This window comes from Camelus ferus, chromosome 21 (genome assembly GCF_009834535.1).
Source record: "Camelus ferus isolate YT-003-E chromosome 21, BCGSAC_Cfer_1.0, whole genome shotgun sequence".
Taxonomy (NCBI): Eukaryota; Metazoa; Chordata; class Mammalia; order Artiodactyla; family Camelidae; genus Camelus; species Camelus ferus.
Window position 1 is genome coordinate 17,965,953 of NC_045716.1, and position 15,510 is coordinate 17,981,462.

At 51.0% G+C, this 15,510-nt stretch overlaps 1 protein-coding gene and 1 pseudogene across 3 annotated transcripts; both read left to right on the forward strand.

Moving 5' to 3' along the window:
- The first annotated feature begins 1,152 nt into the window (after positions 1-1,152).
- ADAMTS4 (ADAM metallopeptidase with thrombospondin type 1 motif 4) lies at positions 1,153-9,286 on the forward strand. Of its 3 annotated transcripts, none has more exons than XM_032463873.1 (9): positions 1,153-2,240; positions 3,360-3,683; positions 3,933-4,065; positions 4,616-4,786; positions 5,549-5,835; positions 5,939-6,125; positions 6,380-6,555; positions 7,464-7,639; positions 8,250-9,282. In XM_032463873.1, the coding sequence occupies exons 1-9, from the start codon at positions 1,503-1,505 to the stop codon at positions 8,701-8,703; spliced, it is 2,646 nt and encodes an 881-aa protein (XP_032319764.1). In that variant the 5' UTR covers positions 1,153-1,502; the 3' UTR covers positions 8,704-9,282. The 3 variants fall into 3 exon arrangements, with proteins under 3 accessions (XP_032319764.1, XP_032319763.1, XP_006174030.2); XM_006173968.3 differs by having other exon boundaries at positions 1,161-2,240; positions 8,089-9,286; XM_032463872.1 differs by lacking the exon at positions 7,464-7,639 and having other exon boundaries at positions 1,154-2,240; positions 8,089-8,362.
- Positions 9,287-9,419: 133 nt separating this feature from the next.
- LOC116658685 lies at positions 9,420-11,344 on the forward strand (annotated as a pseudogene).
- Positions 11,345-15,510: the final 4,166 nt, after the last annotated feature.

The following is a 15,510-nucleotide window of genomic DNA, read 5'->3' on the forward strand; positions in this document are numbered from 1 at the left end:
TGAACACAATGCTGCATCCACCCTCTCCCTGTCCCCTGGGGAATGAGAAATAAAAGATTACTAGACATTCCAGGAACTGTAGGGTTCTTGCTGGGACAAGGTGGGGCCAAAAAAGGGAACCAGGTGGGGATTCCCTCCTTTGTATTGACACAGGGTGCATCTGGGTTCCTGAGAGGGAGAAAATCATTCCTGTGCTGGGGACTGGCTGACTTGAGGCTGGAAGAGGGTTCAGGGCAGTTGGGAGTGGGTAGGAGCAGGGCCAAAAGCCTGGGGGAAGCTACTGGGAGCTGGGCCAGAGAAATGGGGAGTCAGGAAGTGGGAAGGGGGAACCTTGGAGGGAATGGAGGCTTAATGGCTGTTTGGGCTTTGGAGGGGGTGGGGAGTGGTAACTCAGGAAGGGGGAGCCAGAGGGAGAGAAGAGACATTAGGGAAGAGGATGTACCACTCTGGATCTTCCTTCTATAAAAGGAAAAGTTATTAACCCCTCCTGCCTTGTCCTCTGCCCGCTCCATGTGCCCATTCTAACCAGACTCATCCTACCTTTGGGCAGTACATTCCCTGGTCACTGTCTTCTTGCCTGCCCCCTCTCCCTGCCTCCTGTACTCTCTCCAGCTTCTTGGTCCCATCCTGAGCCATGTCAAACCACCTCCTTTCTTTGTTCTGCCTTCCTGGATGCTTCCTTACCTGTTCCCCACCCTCTTTCCCTAGCAGCTCATTCAGTTCCCTCAGCCCTGGAAACCAGCCTCTAAGGGCAGAGGGCAGCAGAGGGATCCCTGAGAAAAAGGAGGCCGTGCCAGGTTAGATAGTGAGAGCGAGAATTCTCCTGGGACCATGGTCCTTTCTGTGCGTATTGGTTGGGCCCTTTCCCTGACTTCCTACCCCTCCTGGGGCTCTGTCCCACCAAAAAGGGAAAGAGACAGCTGAGAGCCGACAGTAGAGTTTGGGAAAAGGCTATGTCATCAGCTGGCCCAGTGCCTGTGATCCATCCGGCTGCTAGAGATTCCCCTCCCCTGGGCAAGTCCCATTTTTTTTTCAAAGGAAAACAAAAATTAGGAGTTTGGGAAGCAATGAGACACTCATTTGAGTCCTACCAACAAAGCTCCTGGCTGAATGGCTTATAGCTCAGCCAATCATAGCAGCTCGATACGATTAAAAGAGCTGGCGCGGACAGAGGCTGGGAAGAACCCACAGGGAGACCCACAGACACACAGACACAGGAGAGAGAGGAGAGAGACAGAGACAAAGGCTTGGCGGCAGAAGGAGGCAGAGAGAGGGCAGGCACAGAGCAAAGGCAGACAGAGTCTGAGAAAGTGCAGAGGGAAAGGGGAGAGAAGCTGCAGAAGACACGGGCAAGGAGAGACAAAGATCCAGGAAAGGGACTGTGGGAGGAGAGTTTGGAGGAGCCAGACAACTAGGCACCTCTCCTAAGCCTAAGAGCCAAGTTTTCTCCATCTCCTCGGAAGGTCCCCAGCCCCTCTGAAAACTCTGCCTCTGACCCTGGCATGAGTCCGAGCCCCCAGGCTACAGAGAGGAGCTTTCCAAAGCCAGGGCAGGGAGGACTTGGTGCCCAGACGGCCTCAGTCCGTCCCAGCTGCAGCACCAGTGCCATGTCCCGGACGGACTCGCATCCCGGGAGGGGCTTGGCGGGGTGCTGGCTGTGGGGAATCCAACCCCGCCTGCTGCTCCCCACTGTGCCCTTCTCAGAGCTGGTGCTGCTGCTTCTGCTGCTGCTGGCCTCCCTCCTGCCCTCAGCCCGGCCGGCCAGCCCCCTCCCCCGGGAGGAGGAGATCGTGTTTCCAGAGAAACTCAACGGCAGCATCCTGCCTGGCCTGGGCGCCCCTGCCAGGCTTTTGTACCGCTTGCCAGCCTTTGGGGAGACGCTGCTACTAGAGCTGGAGCAGGACCCAGGCGTGCAGGTTGAGGGGCTGACGGTACAGTACCTGGGCCAGGCGTCTGAGCTGCTGGGCGGGGCAGAGCCCGGCACCTACCTCACTGGAACCATCAACGGAGATCCGGAGTCGGTGGCATCTCTGCACTGGGATGGGGGAGCTCTGTTAGGGGTGCTGCAGTATCGAGGTACCGAACTCCACATCCAGCCCCTGGAGGGAGGCACCCCTAACTCTGCCGGGGGGCCTGGGGCTCACATTCTACGCCGGAAGAGTCCTGCCAGCGACCAGGGCCCCATGTGCAACGTCAAGGCTCCTCCCGGGAATCCCAGCCCCAGCCCCCGAAGAGCCAAGGTAGGCAGCCCTGGAATCTGTGTCCTGCAGTGTCCTCCTGCCATGTCTGTCCTACTGACCTCTATTCACCTTCTCTCCACCCACTTTACTTCTGGCTATTCTGCTTCTTCCCTCCCTTCTGCCTGCTTTTTTCTCTTTCCACTAGCTCCTTTCCTGGAAGGTTCTGGCTTCTCCCTGCCCCAACCCTTCTCCTAGCCAGACTGCTGGTCCCAGGGGGCTTCCCAGAGGTGGGTCAGAGACTCTGTGCTGGGAATGACCACTCCACTCCCTATCCCCTCCCCACCCCTGCTGGCCATGGCATCCTACTGACACAGTCCCCAACAATGAAGCCCTCCTAACAGCCCTTTGGCCTTGACTGTTTTCTGTGCCCCAAATTTGATTTTCACTCCCATCACTAGTTAGAGGAGTGAGGTTTGAGGCCCAGGGAATTGGCCTCTGGATTCGGATGCTGCCTTCAAAATTGTCCTGGCACACTGCAGACTAGGGCAGGAGTGGACAGGGGAAGAAAGGCATCCTGAACCCCCTCCTGGTCAGTCCCCTTCCCACACTGTGGACTCACTGCAAGGCTGCCTGAGGCTCCATCCTTTCCTCCCTCCCACTCCTGGTCTCCCCCTTCTTCCCTTCCTTCCTCCCTCCCTCCCTCACTAGCTTTAATCCAGACCAGACGCTCCCTCCACACCCGCCACGCTGAGATCTGGCCCTGGCCCTAGCTGCTGACTGAATTGTTCCTCCCACCACACAGGGCAGACACGTTGCAGCCCAGCCTTCTAGCCCCAGTCCTGCAGGCCCCAGCCACACTCAGGCCTGGGGGACCCCACAGTCCCTCCCAGAGGCAGTCCCAGCTGCTTTTCACCAGGGGGGCCCACATAGCTCTGGGACGTGGCATCCCCATCTCCTCCCCTTCTTAGAATCAACAGATGATTTCTCAGAGTTACCACAAAAGCCCTGGGATTTGGGGTTGAGGGGAAGGCCCAACCAAGACCCATCAGGAATCCCGTGGGATGGATATATGTGGACCAGCTGTCTCTGCTGAGTTCCAGACCCAGGAAGTAAGGGAGGGGAAAAGTGATCCATGGGTCTGGGATATTTCAGTGTCTTCCCCTATTTTTTCCTCTCCAGCGCTTTGCTTCACTGAGCAGATATGTGGAGACTCTGGTGGTAGCAGATGACAAGATGGCGGCATTTCATGGTGCAGGTCTAAAGCGCTACCTGCTGACAGTGATGGCAGCAGCGGCCAAGGCCTTTAAGCACCCCAGCATCCGCAACCCCGTCAGCTTGGTGGTGACTCGGCTAGTGATTCTGGGGCCGGGTGAGGAAGGGCCCCAAGTAGGGCCCAGTGCTGCCCAGACCCTGCGCAGCTTCTGTGCCTGGCAGCGAGGACTCAACACCCCCGAGGACTCGGACCCTGACCACTTCGATACAGCCATTCTGTTTACCCGTCAGGTGAGGCCCTAATCAGCACCACAGGCCATGCACTGCATGACTCCAAGAAGCACCACTGCATCAACTGTGATGTAAGTGGTGCCTCTGGAGTTGTTCAGCATGGTACCTGGCTCCAGACACTCTATCAATGCTTTCTGGGCCCTGACGATGCTGGGTACTCAGTGCCCAGGTCCCCAGTAATCTGGATCTCAGCCCAGTGGACCCTGGTGTCTTGGTTCCTCATGCATCTTCCATGATCCCTCTCCACAGGACCTGTGTGGGGTCTCTACTTGTGACACTCTGGGCATGGCTGATGTGGGCACTGTGTGTGACCCGGCTCGGAGCTGTGCTATTGTGGAGGATGATGGGCTCCAATCAGCCTTCACTGCTGCTCATGAACTGGGTACGTTAGGGGTGTGGTCATGGGCCACCTGTAATGGGTGAGAGAGGTATCACAGGGTGAGGTGAGGAGACAGTGAGCTCACCAGGGTGCAAATGGGAGTCACAAAATGTTTCTTCCTCCTCCCCAGCTCTAGGTCTGGGGCCATTATCCTTCTTCACTCTGGGTATAGACAAACATTTAGATTTTTCTATTAAATGAGATGGTGTGTAGAAAGCTACTGTGAACTCTGTGTGTGTGTTTGTGGGAGGAGTGGTGCAGAATTGAGAGAGAGATTATTCACAAGAGTCAGTGATGGAGTGGGTGGTGTCAGGGCTGGGATGCTGGCTATAAGAAAAAGTGGGTAGGGAGAGGTGCTGAGGGTATGATGGGAGAAGGGGAGACAGAGTAATGAGGGCTAGATATTGAGAAGCCCTCAGAGGATCAGAAGAGGATTTCGGGCAGGGTGGGATCTGATCATCCAAAGCTGCAATCAGGTTTATGATGGGCCTGCAGCCCCCTGAGGGCACAGGGATGAGACCCTTGGACTCTAACAGGGTCTCTGGTTTCACAGGCCATGTCTTCAGCATGCTCCATGACAACTCAAAGCAATGTGTGGGTCTGAATGGACCTGGGAGCACCTCTCGCCATGTCATGGCTCCTGTGATGGCTCACGTGGATCCCGAGGAGCCCTGGTCCCCCTGCAGTGCTCGCTTCATCACCGACTTCCTGGACAATGGCTACGGTAAGCAGACAGCACTCCCCTTTCCCTGTGCAGGACTCAGTTCCTGGCCCTCTCTGTACCCTCTCCTCTGCCACATTCCACATGGACTCCCTCAAAATTGACTCCCTCAAATGTGCTTCCTCTGCAGTGTGGGATGGGGTGAGAAATGCTGCTGTCTTTGTGTGGTCCCCACTCGCTCTCTGAACCAATAGGACTGCTAAGGGAAGCAAGTTTTGGCTCAATAGATTTAGAACTGACCTTCTGAGAGCCAGAACTGTCCAACAGTAGAATGGGCTAGCTGTAAAGGCGGTGACTGCCTTGTCACTCAAGGTGTGCAAGCCTGGCAGGATGACTACTACTGAGCAGGGATGTTGGTGAGAAGCAGACTCAAGAATTCTGTTGTTAGTTAGAATATGTAGGAAGACTCAATGCTTTGAGTTCTTATCCTGATCCTGTTCTTTAGATGTGTGTAGATGTGTGGCTGTGAGTAAGTGACTTTACCTCTGTGTAGCTGATCTGTAAAACAGGCGTAATAATAATAACAACCATAATTACCTCATAGATGTTGGCCATGATTAAATGAGATGCTGTTGGTCAAGCATTTAGCCAACACAATCACATAATAAGCATCCACTAAACTGTAGCTGCTATTTAAAGCTTCTTCCAGCTCTAGGACTGGGATTTTAGGATTCATCAAGCCCCAGGGAGCCCAAGGTTTCAGCTGGCAATCAGCTGGCACCCCTTCAGCCAATTGCTGACTTTATACCCCTTGCTTCTTCCCAGGGCACTGTCTCTTAGACAAGCCAGAGGCTCCCCTACATCTGCCTGTGACTTTCCCTGGCAAGGACTATGATGCTGACCGCCAGTGCCAGCTGACCTTCGGGCCTGACTCACGCCATTGTCCGCAGCTGCTGCCGCCCTGTGTTGCCCTCTGGTGCTCTGGCCATCTCAATGGCCATGCCATGTGCCAGACCAAGCATTCACCCTGGGCTGATGGTACCCCCTGTGGGCCTTCACAGGCCTGTATGGGTGGCCGCTGCCTCCACATGGACCAGCTCCAGGACTTCAATGTGAGATCCCAGGGCAAGAGTGGGGCAGAGGGCCTCAGGGAGTGGGGACTGGCCCCAAGCCGAGAGAGTATTTATCCCACTTTTCCATTCTGTCTTTCTGTAGATCCCACAGGCTGGTGGCTGGGGTCCCTGGGGATCGTGGGGTGACTGCTCTCGGACCTGTGGGGGTGGTGTCCAGTTCTCTTCCCGGGACTGCACGCGGCCCATCCCCCGGAATGGTGGCAAGTACTGTGAGGGCCGCCGTACCCGCTTCCGTTCCTGCAATACCCAGGACTGCCCAACTGGCTCAGGTGAGGAGAGGGAGGGATGAGAGCCCTTGGGAGGGATTGGTAGAACAAAGAATTGTCCCTTGAGTTCAAGGACCAAGGAGGTGTTGACTGTCCCTGCTGTTGAGGGTAGTGACTTTACCCTTCAGGAACCTTTCCTGGCAGTCTGTGGGGAAGAGAGGTGCCATGCTGTCCAGGGGTCTGAGAGGCTAGATGGAGGGGCTGGAGAGGGCAGTGGAAAGAGAGAGGGGCTCTGACTGTCCATTTTAACCCTACAGCATTGACCTTCCGTGAAGAGCAGTGTGCTGCCTACAACCACCGCACTGACCTCTTCAAGAACTTCCCAGGGCCCATGGACTGGGTCCCTCGCTACACGGGTGTGGCCCCCCGGGACCAGTGCAAACTCACCTGCCAGGCCCAGGCACTGGGCTACTACTATGTGCTAGAGCCACGGGTAAGGGCCCCCAGATCCTGTCTGTGCTCACACACTGCCCAACAAGCCCTCTACTTTTTGATTGTAAAGATCCAAAACAGCAGCATTGCTGGCATTCCCACAGCCACGCCCAGCCAGCCTAGGGGCCCACTCAGACTTCTTTGTCCATGGGTATTTGGAAAACAAGCCCTAGACTCCAGATAAGTTGCCAGTTTGGCAGCTCTAGCTGTCCCATTTCCCTTGGTTTCTTTTTCTCTGTCTCCCCATCTTCCAGTGCTCCATTCATGAGAATGGAATTGTGTGGCCTTTTGGGCAAGTCTTTGACCCTCTTTCCATGGGCTCCTCTGTCAAATTACAGTGGTAGCCTCAATGAGCTTATGGTTGGCCAGTCCCTCACTGAACAGGCCTCTTGGAGACAGTGATGTCCCTGCACTCCCTCTCTGTGATAGGGCCGTAGGTTGAGGCTGAAGAAGGAACAAGCCTAGCAGTTTTGCAGCCTTCACCCCCATCCTGGGAAGAATGCCTATAGGTTGGCTGCCCTCTAGCGTCCAGCCAGGATGGTACCACCAAAGTTTAGGGCTTGGTGTTGGAACTCAGACCTGCAATTGGCGTGTTGGCTTCTCCACTTGCCAGCTGTGTACCTTTGGGCAAGCTCCTAATCTTTCTAAACCTCAGGGTTCCATCTCTACAAACCTCAAATAGTGGTTTTGAGGTTTAGATAGCATTTAGCACAGTGCCTAATTCATACTGAGTGCTCTGAAAATGGTGGCTTTTACTATTATCATTATGATTATCATCCCTTACAGTGGCTAGGGTTCCCTCCACAGTCCATCCACTTCCCCTGTCTGATGAGATAATGGTCTTGTTTGGCTTACCAACCCCTTTTGACTCAAGAAGACCCTTTGCATCACTCCTTCTCTCTTCCTCAGGTCGTAGATGGGACCCCCTGTTCCCCAGACAGCTCCTCGGTCTGTGTCCAGGGCCGCTGCATCCATGCCGGCTGTGACCACATTATTGGCTCCAAAAAGAAGTTTGACAGATGTATGGTGTGCGGTGGGGATGGTTCTAGCTGCAGCAAGCAGTCTGGCTCCTTCAGAAAATTCAGGTTCATCCACTGTTTCCTCCTCTCATCTTCCTGGACATTATTCTGGGCCCTGGGTTACAGAGGTGAACTCAGCACTGTTTAGCCTCTCAAAGAGCTTAGCTACAGTCTAGTGTGGGAGACAGATAAGTAAGCAGTTGTAGCACAGTGTCCCACCTGTTCAAAGGTGTCAGCCTGGGCTGCTGTGAGGGCCCTTGTGGGCATCAGGGAAGGCTTCTGCAGGAAGTGACTTCCCTCCTGGAGGAAGAGTACGAATTGGACCGGCACCAAGGGGCAGCAGGTCTAAAGGCCCAGAGATAAGAGGGAGAAGGGCACGTTTGCAAGTAGCTCAGATCTAGGCTGGACAGCTTATATCTACACACACATATACACACATATAATCATACAAACAGCTCAGAAAGGCTGAGAGGATTCAGGAAGATGCTGAGTTCCCCTCTACTCCTTCTACACAGGTACGGATACAACGATGTGGTCACTATCCCAGCAGGAGCCACCCACATCCTGGTCCGGCAGCAGGGAACCCCTGGTCTCCGGAGCCTCTACATGGCCCTGAAGCTCCCAGATGGCTCCTATGCCCTCAATGGTGAATATACGCTGATACCCTCCGCCACAGACGTGGTACTGCCGGGGGCCGTCAGCTTGCGCTACAGCGGGGCCACTGCAGACTCGGAGACACTGTCAGGCCACGGGCCCCTGGCCCAGCCCTTAACGCTGCAGGTCCTGGTGGCTGGCAACCCCCAGAACGCACGCCTCCGGTACAGCTTCTTCGTGCCCAGGCCAGCCCCTTCGACGCCACGGCCCACGCCCCAGGACTGGCTGCACCGCAAGGCGCAAATTCTGGAGATCCTCCGGCGGCGTTCCTGGGCGGGCAGGAAATAACCTCACCATCCCGGCTGCCCTTTCTGGGCACCGGGGCCTCGAACTTAGCTGGGAAAAAAGAGGAGGCTCTGCAGCTGCCTCATGCGGAGACACAGTGGGGGAGGGGCTGTGAGGGTGAGCCCCGCCCCCTTCTCTGCCCTGACGCGCAGGCTGGCCCTGCCCTGGTTTCCTGCCCTGGACGGCAGTGATAGGTGGAAGGGGCTGGGAGACAGTCCCCTATCTAAACTGCCCCCTCTGCCCTGCTGGTCACAGGAGGGAGGGGGAAGGCAGGGTGGGCCCCAATTGTATTTATTTAGTATTTATTCACTTTTATTTAGCACCAGGGAAGGGGATGAGGGCTAGGGTCCTGGGGAAACTGACTGCCTGCCCTCATGGCCCTCACCCCAGCTAGGAAATCCAGGGTGGTACTGATAGGTGCAAGTGATCTGTGTATGTGTATGTGTGTGAGAAAATGTGTGCGTGTGTGTGTGTGTGTGTGTGTGTGCGTGTGTGCGTGAGGTTCATCCTGCCCAGCTTTCCTCTCTCTGAATTTTATTTTCTGGGAAAGGAATATTTTCAGGGAGTAAGGGATTATCATATTTTTAAAATATAAATTGAATTCTACTATTTATATGCTCCTTTTGGAGTCAGACAAATGTGGGTTGCACCCTGACTCCACATCTCTGAACATTAGTTTCCTCATTTGACAATAATAATACCTCCCTTGTAAGGATTAAATAATGTAAATAAAGAACTAGCATAATGCCTCGCACTTGGCAAGTGCTCAACAAATGGCAGCTGCTGTCAGTTATTATCACCACCCTACTGTCCACCTCCACCGTCCATGGCGTCTGCAGTGCATTTGGAGGTGGCAGAGACCTGTGTCACTGGTGCCTGCCCTTACCCCCAGGCTCAGTTCCTTTGGTTGGGAGAACCCTAGCCTGGATTCCGAGGGACTGTCAGAGAAAGGACGATTCTGTCCCTGATCTCTGGAGGCTCCCAACCACACGGAGATGGAGGTGTAGTAAACACTTGGCTACAAGCACAATTTATAAGAACATGAAGGTGCAAAGATAACAACAACAACGACTTTAATACAAACAAGTGCTTAGTAATGAAAGTTCTAGTTGAGGGGATTTGGTGGTAGGGAGCTGTCACAAAAAGAGCACTGGAGGGGGAGCCAATGAGTCTGAATCTGAGTTGGGGTTCAGCGTCTTATTAGCTGGTAGTGTTGGGTAAGTCACGGATGCTGAGTCTTAGGTTGTCCATATGTGCAAGGGGGCTAAAAATAGGTCCTGTTCCCACAGGGTTGTTCTCAACAAGTGTTACAGTATTTTCAAAATAGTGGAGGCTGTATCCGAGTGAGAGGTTACCCTCCTAACTACTGAGTGTCTGGCTCAGGGTCCCCAGAATCAAACAGTGTAAACCCAGCAGACTTCTTTGAAGATGCAAGGTTAGAATGGAATTTAATAAGAGGAGTAGGGGCGGAAAAAAAAGGCATGGAGAAGGAATTGAGATGAGGGGGAGCCAGCTGTGCAGTGGTGGCAAAACACCTGAAGGGCAGAAAGTGCTAGAAACAGCTCTACTTTTCCTTCTGAGCAGGTGAATTTCCTTAATAAAGAACTTGGGCAGTCCTGTGTGTGTCATGGAGGGAACAGTGTTGGACAAGGGTGGCAGGTGATTCCTGCAAGAATCTGTAGTCCTGAGTGGCAGTAGCAGGACTGCTAGGAATTGGGAAGGGCTAAATGTGAAGGTGAGGGAGGATCTATAGGTAAAGAAGACTTTGAAGTGGGAATGGAAGAGGGGACATGGGAGAACTAGAAGTGCTCCACTCTGCTGTCGTAGCTCTTAGCTGGGCTGCCAAACATTGCTTGGGCTCTGGTGCTGGGGCTAGGAGGTTAAGACAGGCTATGGAGAATGTAGTGATTGTGTGCACTATGCTCACTGGGGCTGGGCTTTGCTGATGAAGTTCTATACCAGGCAGTGTCCTACACAGTTCTGTGACTTTATACCACCCAGCATGGCACTTACTCTCTTGGCAGCACTGGGAACGGGGCCACCCCCTACTCTGCTTAGCCTCTTCTCTTCAGTCTGCATGGCCCCCACTGCTGTGCTGGGGCCCTGGCCCTTCCTCCTGTCTTCCTACCAGCCAGGCTAGAGGAGGAAGAAACAGGAGAGTGGCACAAGGCCAGAGTGATCTTCACCTGTTTCATCTAATTAACAAAATTGGGCCCTCAGTAACACAGTTACAGACCTTAATACTATGAGCTCATGGTACAGTATGCAGAGCTCTGTGCTGAGTAGATGTGAGGCTACAAACACAAACAATATATGACTAAAGATGCTCACTGCAATCTGGGCGAAGGTTTTGTACCCAAAGATAAAGAATGGACAATACAGGACATTTGAGTTTGCAGCTCCTCGGAGAGAGGGCGTTGGAGTTAAGTTCCTTATGACTTCCCCTGAAATTGTTTCCCTCTCATGGGGGGCAAATGAAAGTACAAGGCTCTACTAAAGTCTATAAGGACTGCAAAGTGTGGTCAGGGGGAAGTCGGGTTCGAGGCTGGAGGGAAACAGGAACTGAGCATTCTCCTGTTATGCAGCCTGCAGATGTGGAGGAAGTTGTTGAGAAGGGTGTGCAGACCCTTGTGATTGGCCGAGGGATGAGTGAGGCCTTGAAGTTACCCCCAACAACTGTGGGGTACCTCAAGAAAAAAGGCATTGATGTGAGGGTCCTCCAGACAGAGCAGGCAGTGAAGGAGTATGATGCCATGGTTACCCAAGGTGTCAGGGTGGGAGGGGTGTTCCATTCCACCTGCTGATGGAGACTTAAGAGAATAAATCACTAAGACATGATTTAACAAAAAAAAAAAAAGAATGGACAGTACAAAGAACTGTATGATGAGGGTAAATTGAACTGTGTAGAGACCAAACCCTGGGCTTAATGGACTATGAGGGTTAAGGAGACTGAGTCTTGGGCTGGGCCTTGAGGAACAGGTAATCATGATAGCCCTTCTTATGTTTCTTTAGTGCTCAGGGTAATTCACACTTTGTAAATCACTTCTACACATATATCTTAAGGGAAAGCCCTTTACTCACTGAGTAGGGTTCTGACTGCCATGAATAAGATTTTCCTAGAGGCCACTTGTGTGATTAGGGTGGATGAGTGGTGGTTCACAGTGAAAGAGGAGACAAGAGAGAGACAGCGCCTCAAAGAGAGGTGATGGGCATCCTGGTCCTAAATCCCAAGTGAGGCCTAACCCCTTTCTGGAATGTTCTGACCCATACAACCCTTCCCAGACCCAGGCTATAGACTGCCTAATATCCTGATGTCAGGGGTCCAACAAGTTCTTGCTATGGATGTGGGGAGTGCATACATCCCTGGAAAAGCCAAGATGAGCTCTGTCTCCCCAGTCTGTCTACTTACTGCCTTCATGGCCCTGAGCTGAGGTGTATAAGCAGAAGCAGAAACAGGAATAACAGGAAGGAAGAAGGCACCGAGACAGTCCAAGTATCTGGTCCTTAAGGGAATAAGAGAGAACTGGAGAAAGAAAAGCCAGTGACTGTCAAGAGAGCAAGAGCCAAGTCCCTGGAGAAGTTCAAGCAGAGACAGACCACCATTTCATGTGACGGCAAATGTGCCTGTGTGTTTGAGGTGGGGGAGGAGACTGAAGCAAAAACTGTGAGTTGGGCCAATTTCTTTAAGTTCTTTCTGTCCCCTAGATTCTCTGCTTCTGTGGTCAGAGCAGAGGAAATCTGGGCATTTATCCAACCACTATTTTTGTGGTAGGGGTGGGAGAGCCAGCATTTCTGGGGGAGCTGTGGAATGAGCTACTCGTTTACACTTCTACTCCATCTCTAGCCCCACTTCTTTAATCTCTATATAGTATTAAAGTATTTTGTTTTCTAAAATATCAGATTGACAGTAAGTGACAAAACCAGCACCTCATTGGTCAGGTTGTGTGGGGGAGGAAGGGGGAAGAAAGTGGAATTTAATGTATTAACATTTTGTTGGCTTAAAGGATGTTTCTGAACAAATTGAACACCTTCTCCATTGACTATTGCTGGGGGGAAGCCAAACTCATTGGCAGCAAGAGGAACCAGCTGACAGCTGGGGGAAACCACCAGTTCTAAAAATGCTCAAAAAGAGGTTGGGGGGGAGGGGCAGTAACAATACTGTACAATTTCCTCAGACAAGACCTTATATGGGAACAGGCCCAGAGTACCTAAGTAGCTTTAGAAAGGAAAGGGAGGGAAGGAAGTAGATTTAAGGCATCCCTCACAGCCTTTGGGCAATGAGCAACAGGTCCTACAAACCCAGTAATATATACGTACACAGTGACACACATTGACATATACATGTCCAACTTTGTAGAGATACATTAGCATATTCTCTTGATAATGTAGAGGTGATAAGTAAGCATTGAGAAGCTGGAAATATGAGAATTGGGGCCTGAAAATGGGTCAGAGGAAATACATTAATTGACCTAATTTCCCAATGAGAATGAACTGTTCATCCCATTTATTTGTTAAATAAGCCATGAAGTTATAAATGAGAATCAAATCATGTTCTCACAGTATCTGGAAAGGACACAGATTTTTGGAGTCAGACTGAATCTAAGATTTGCAATAGCTGAGATGTAATGATGTGATCTTAAACTACTTGATCTCTGGGAGCCTCAGTTTCTTTACCTATGAAATGGGTATACTACTACCTGGCTTTTGGAGAGGTTGTCAGAATTTAAGAATATAATGATGTAAATGCTTGGCCCTGTGTCTGGCTTCTAGTAAGTGTCAATACATGTTGATTCTCTTCCCCTCAAATCTCTTCCTTTCACTGTCCACTTCCCACTCCTGCATTAGCATTAGAAAATAATTATACCAAGGAACTTTCTAGGTCAGATGTATGATGGTTTCTTTTGTAGAGTTTGTGCCAAAAATTCTGGGTTACATTCAGGGTTGAAAAAAGGGAAGGCAAGGTCTCTATCCTCAGAGAGTACACAGTCTGGTGGTTGAGACAGTCAGTAAGACAAAAATTCCAGAACTGAGTGCTGGGCACCATGAGTGAAGGGGCATAAAATATGGGATCATAGAAGTGTTCCCAGAGGAGGTGTCTGCCTCCCTTCTAGAAGTAAGCTGTAAGACCTCCTGGTGAGTAGGATAATAGTGGGAGAAGAATTTCTGCTTGCTAGGTCAGCTCCTGGGCTCTTCTCTGTTATGCAAAATCAAAGTCAAGTGAACAGACTTGAAGCTGGAGGATAGTACTGTAAGGAGCTGAGTAGGGTTAGAAAGGGTAGTTTTGGGGAGAAGCTACCATCTAGGTGGAAAATGTGGAGTGGAAGAAAGAGGATTTTAAAGACCCTGGACTGCGCATTAAAAGTGCTCCTTTTGGAGAGGGTATAGCTCAAGTGGTCGAGGACATGCATTCCTTAGCACGCATGAGGTCCTGGGTTCAATCCCCGGTACCTCCATTAAATAAATAAATAAATAAACCTAATTACCTCCCTCCCCCACAATGATAATAATTTTTAAGTGCTCCTTTTAGTGCCTCCCCCCTCCCTTTCCCCTTCCCCATGCCTCTGATGTTTCCTTGAGTAACTGAGGTAGAGATTTAAATGATTTTAAATTAGTTTTTTATTACTAGACAGGGTTTCTTCTATTATGTTGTGTGTCATGACTGGGCCTCTAGGGGCCTCAGGATTTATTCAGAATATAGAAAGACAGGATGTTGTGGTGGAAACCAGCAAATTAGAATTTACGTTTTCAAGAACATAGCAGTTCTAGGTGACGATTAAGCCCAGGGTGTGGCCAGGGTGAAAAGGAGTAGAAATGAAGGTTCTTGAAAATAGGGAGCTTACAAATGAATGTAGGGTAGTTTTCAGCAGTTGGTAGATAGAGATGGGGGATAGAAGGTGAAGGTCAGTTTTATACAAATAGACACCATGGAGAAGCAGAAGCTAAGAGGGAGGATCCTCTAGGAGAACATTTCAATTTTCTGTATAAGTCTGTCTTTTCTACTACATAACACAGTGAGACCCTTAAAAAAAATCAGGACTTTTACTTGGCTCCTACTTTGTCCTCAAAATTAAAACTATTAAAATATCTGCTGTCTGCTGGCACTTTTCCATAATTGTCAGTAATTATTACAAAACTCCTTAAGTAAGATGGGTTTCACTATACAGATGAAACCCAGAGAGTATATTGCTCAACATCATCCTGCCAGTGGATTTCAAAACTACTATTTTTCTTTTTTTCATTTCTTTCCCTTTCTTTCTTTCCTTCTTTTTCTTTCTTTCTTTCTGGAAAACCTTTCATGAACCTCCACTTGTGAATGAGGTGCAATTTCTGGACTATCATATTTATCACACTATATTGTTTTCATCCCCCACCCGCCAACACATAAGACCATAAGGTTTTGAGGCAGAAACTGCAAGTAATTCAAGTTTCCTCGGTGTGAACATCTGCTTCTAAGGAGCACAGTATGCAAAGGGGATGGTAGAAGCCACAAGATAAACATATTGCAAATTCATGATGCGTCCATTTTGTGCTAATATATGAGGAAACCCATTTTTACATTAAAGCAGAAGCTGCCCTTCCCTCACACTGATTTTTTCCTTGTTTTATTAACTAGCCGTTACAATTTCAAAGCCTGAGGGATACAAAAATGCGCCAGAGCATTCTGCAACGATGTACACTGAGCAAGAAACAACTTTGATACTAAGTGGCACTAGGTCGCAGGGGGAGCCACTGACACACTGGGAAGGGGTCTCAGCCCAGACTGGGGTGATAGTGAGATCTTCGGAAACATCGGCCTCTTGGTCAGTCTTGGCACCAGGAAGGTCCTGGTTTGCGCTGCTGTTTTTACAAGTCTGAAGGGTGGTAAATGGAATCCCGCTAGAAGTCAGTCCGGTGGGGGTGAGCCCCCGAGCTACCTCCCGAGGGGTCGAGCCCCTCGCGGCCTGCGGCTTTGCCTCATCCGAGCCCGGCTTGGCTTGGCCGCGCTGGGTCACGGGCCT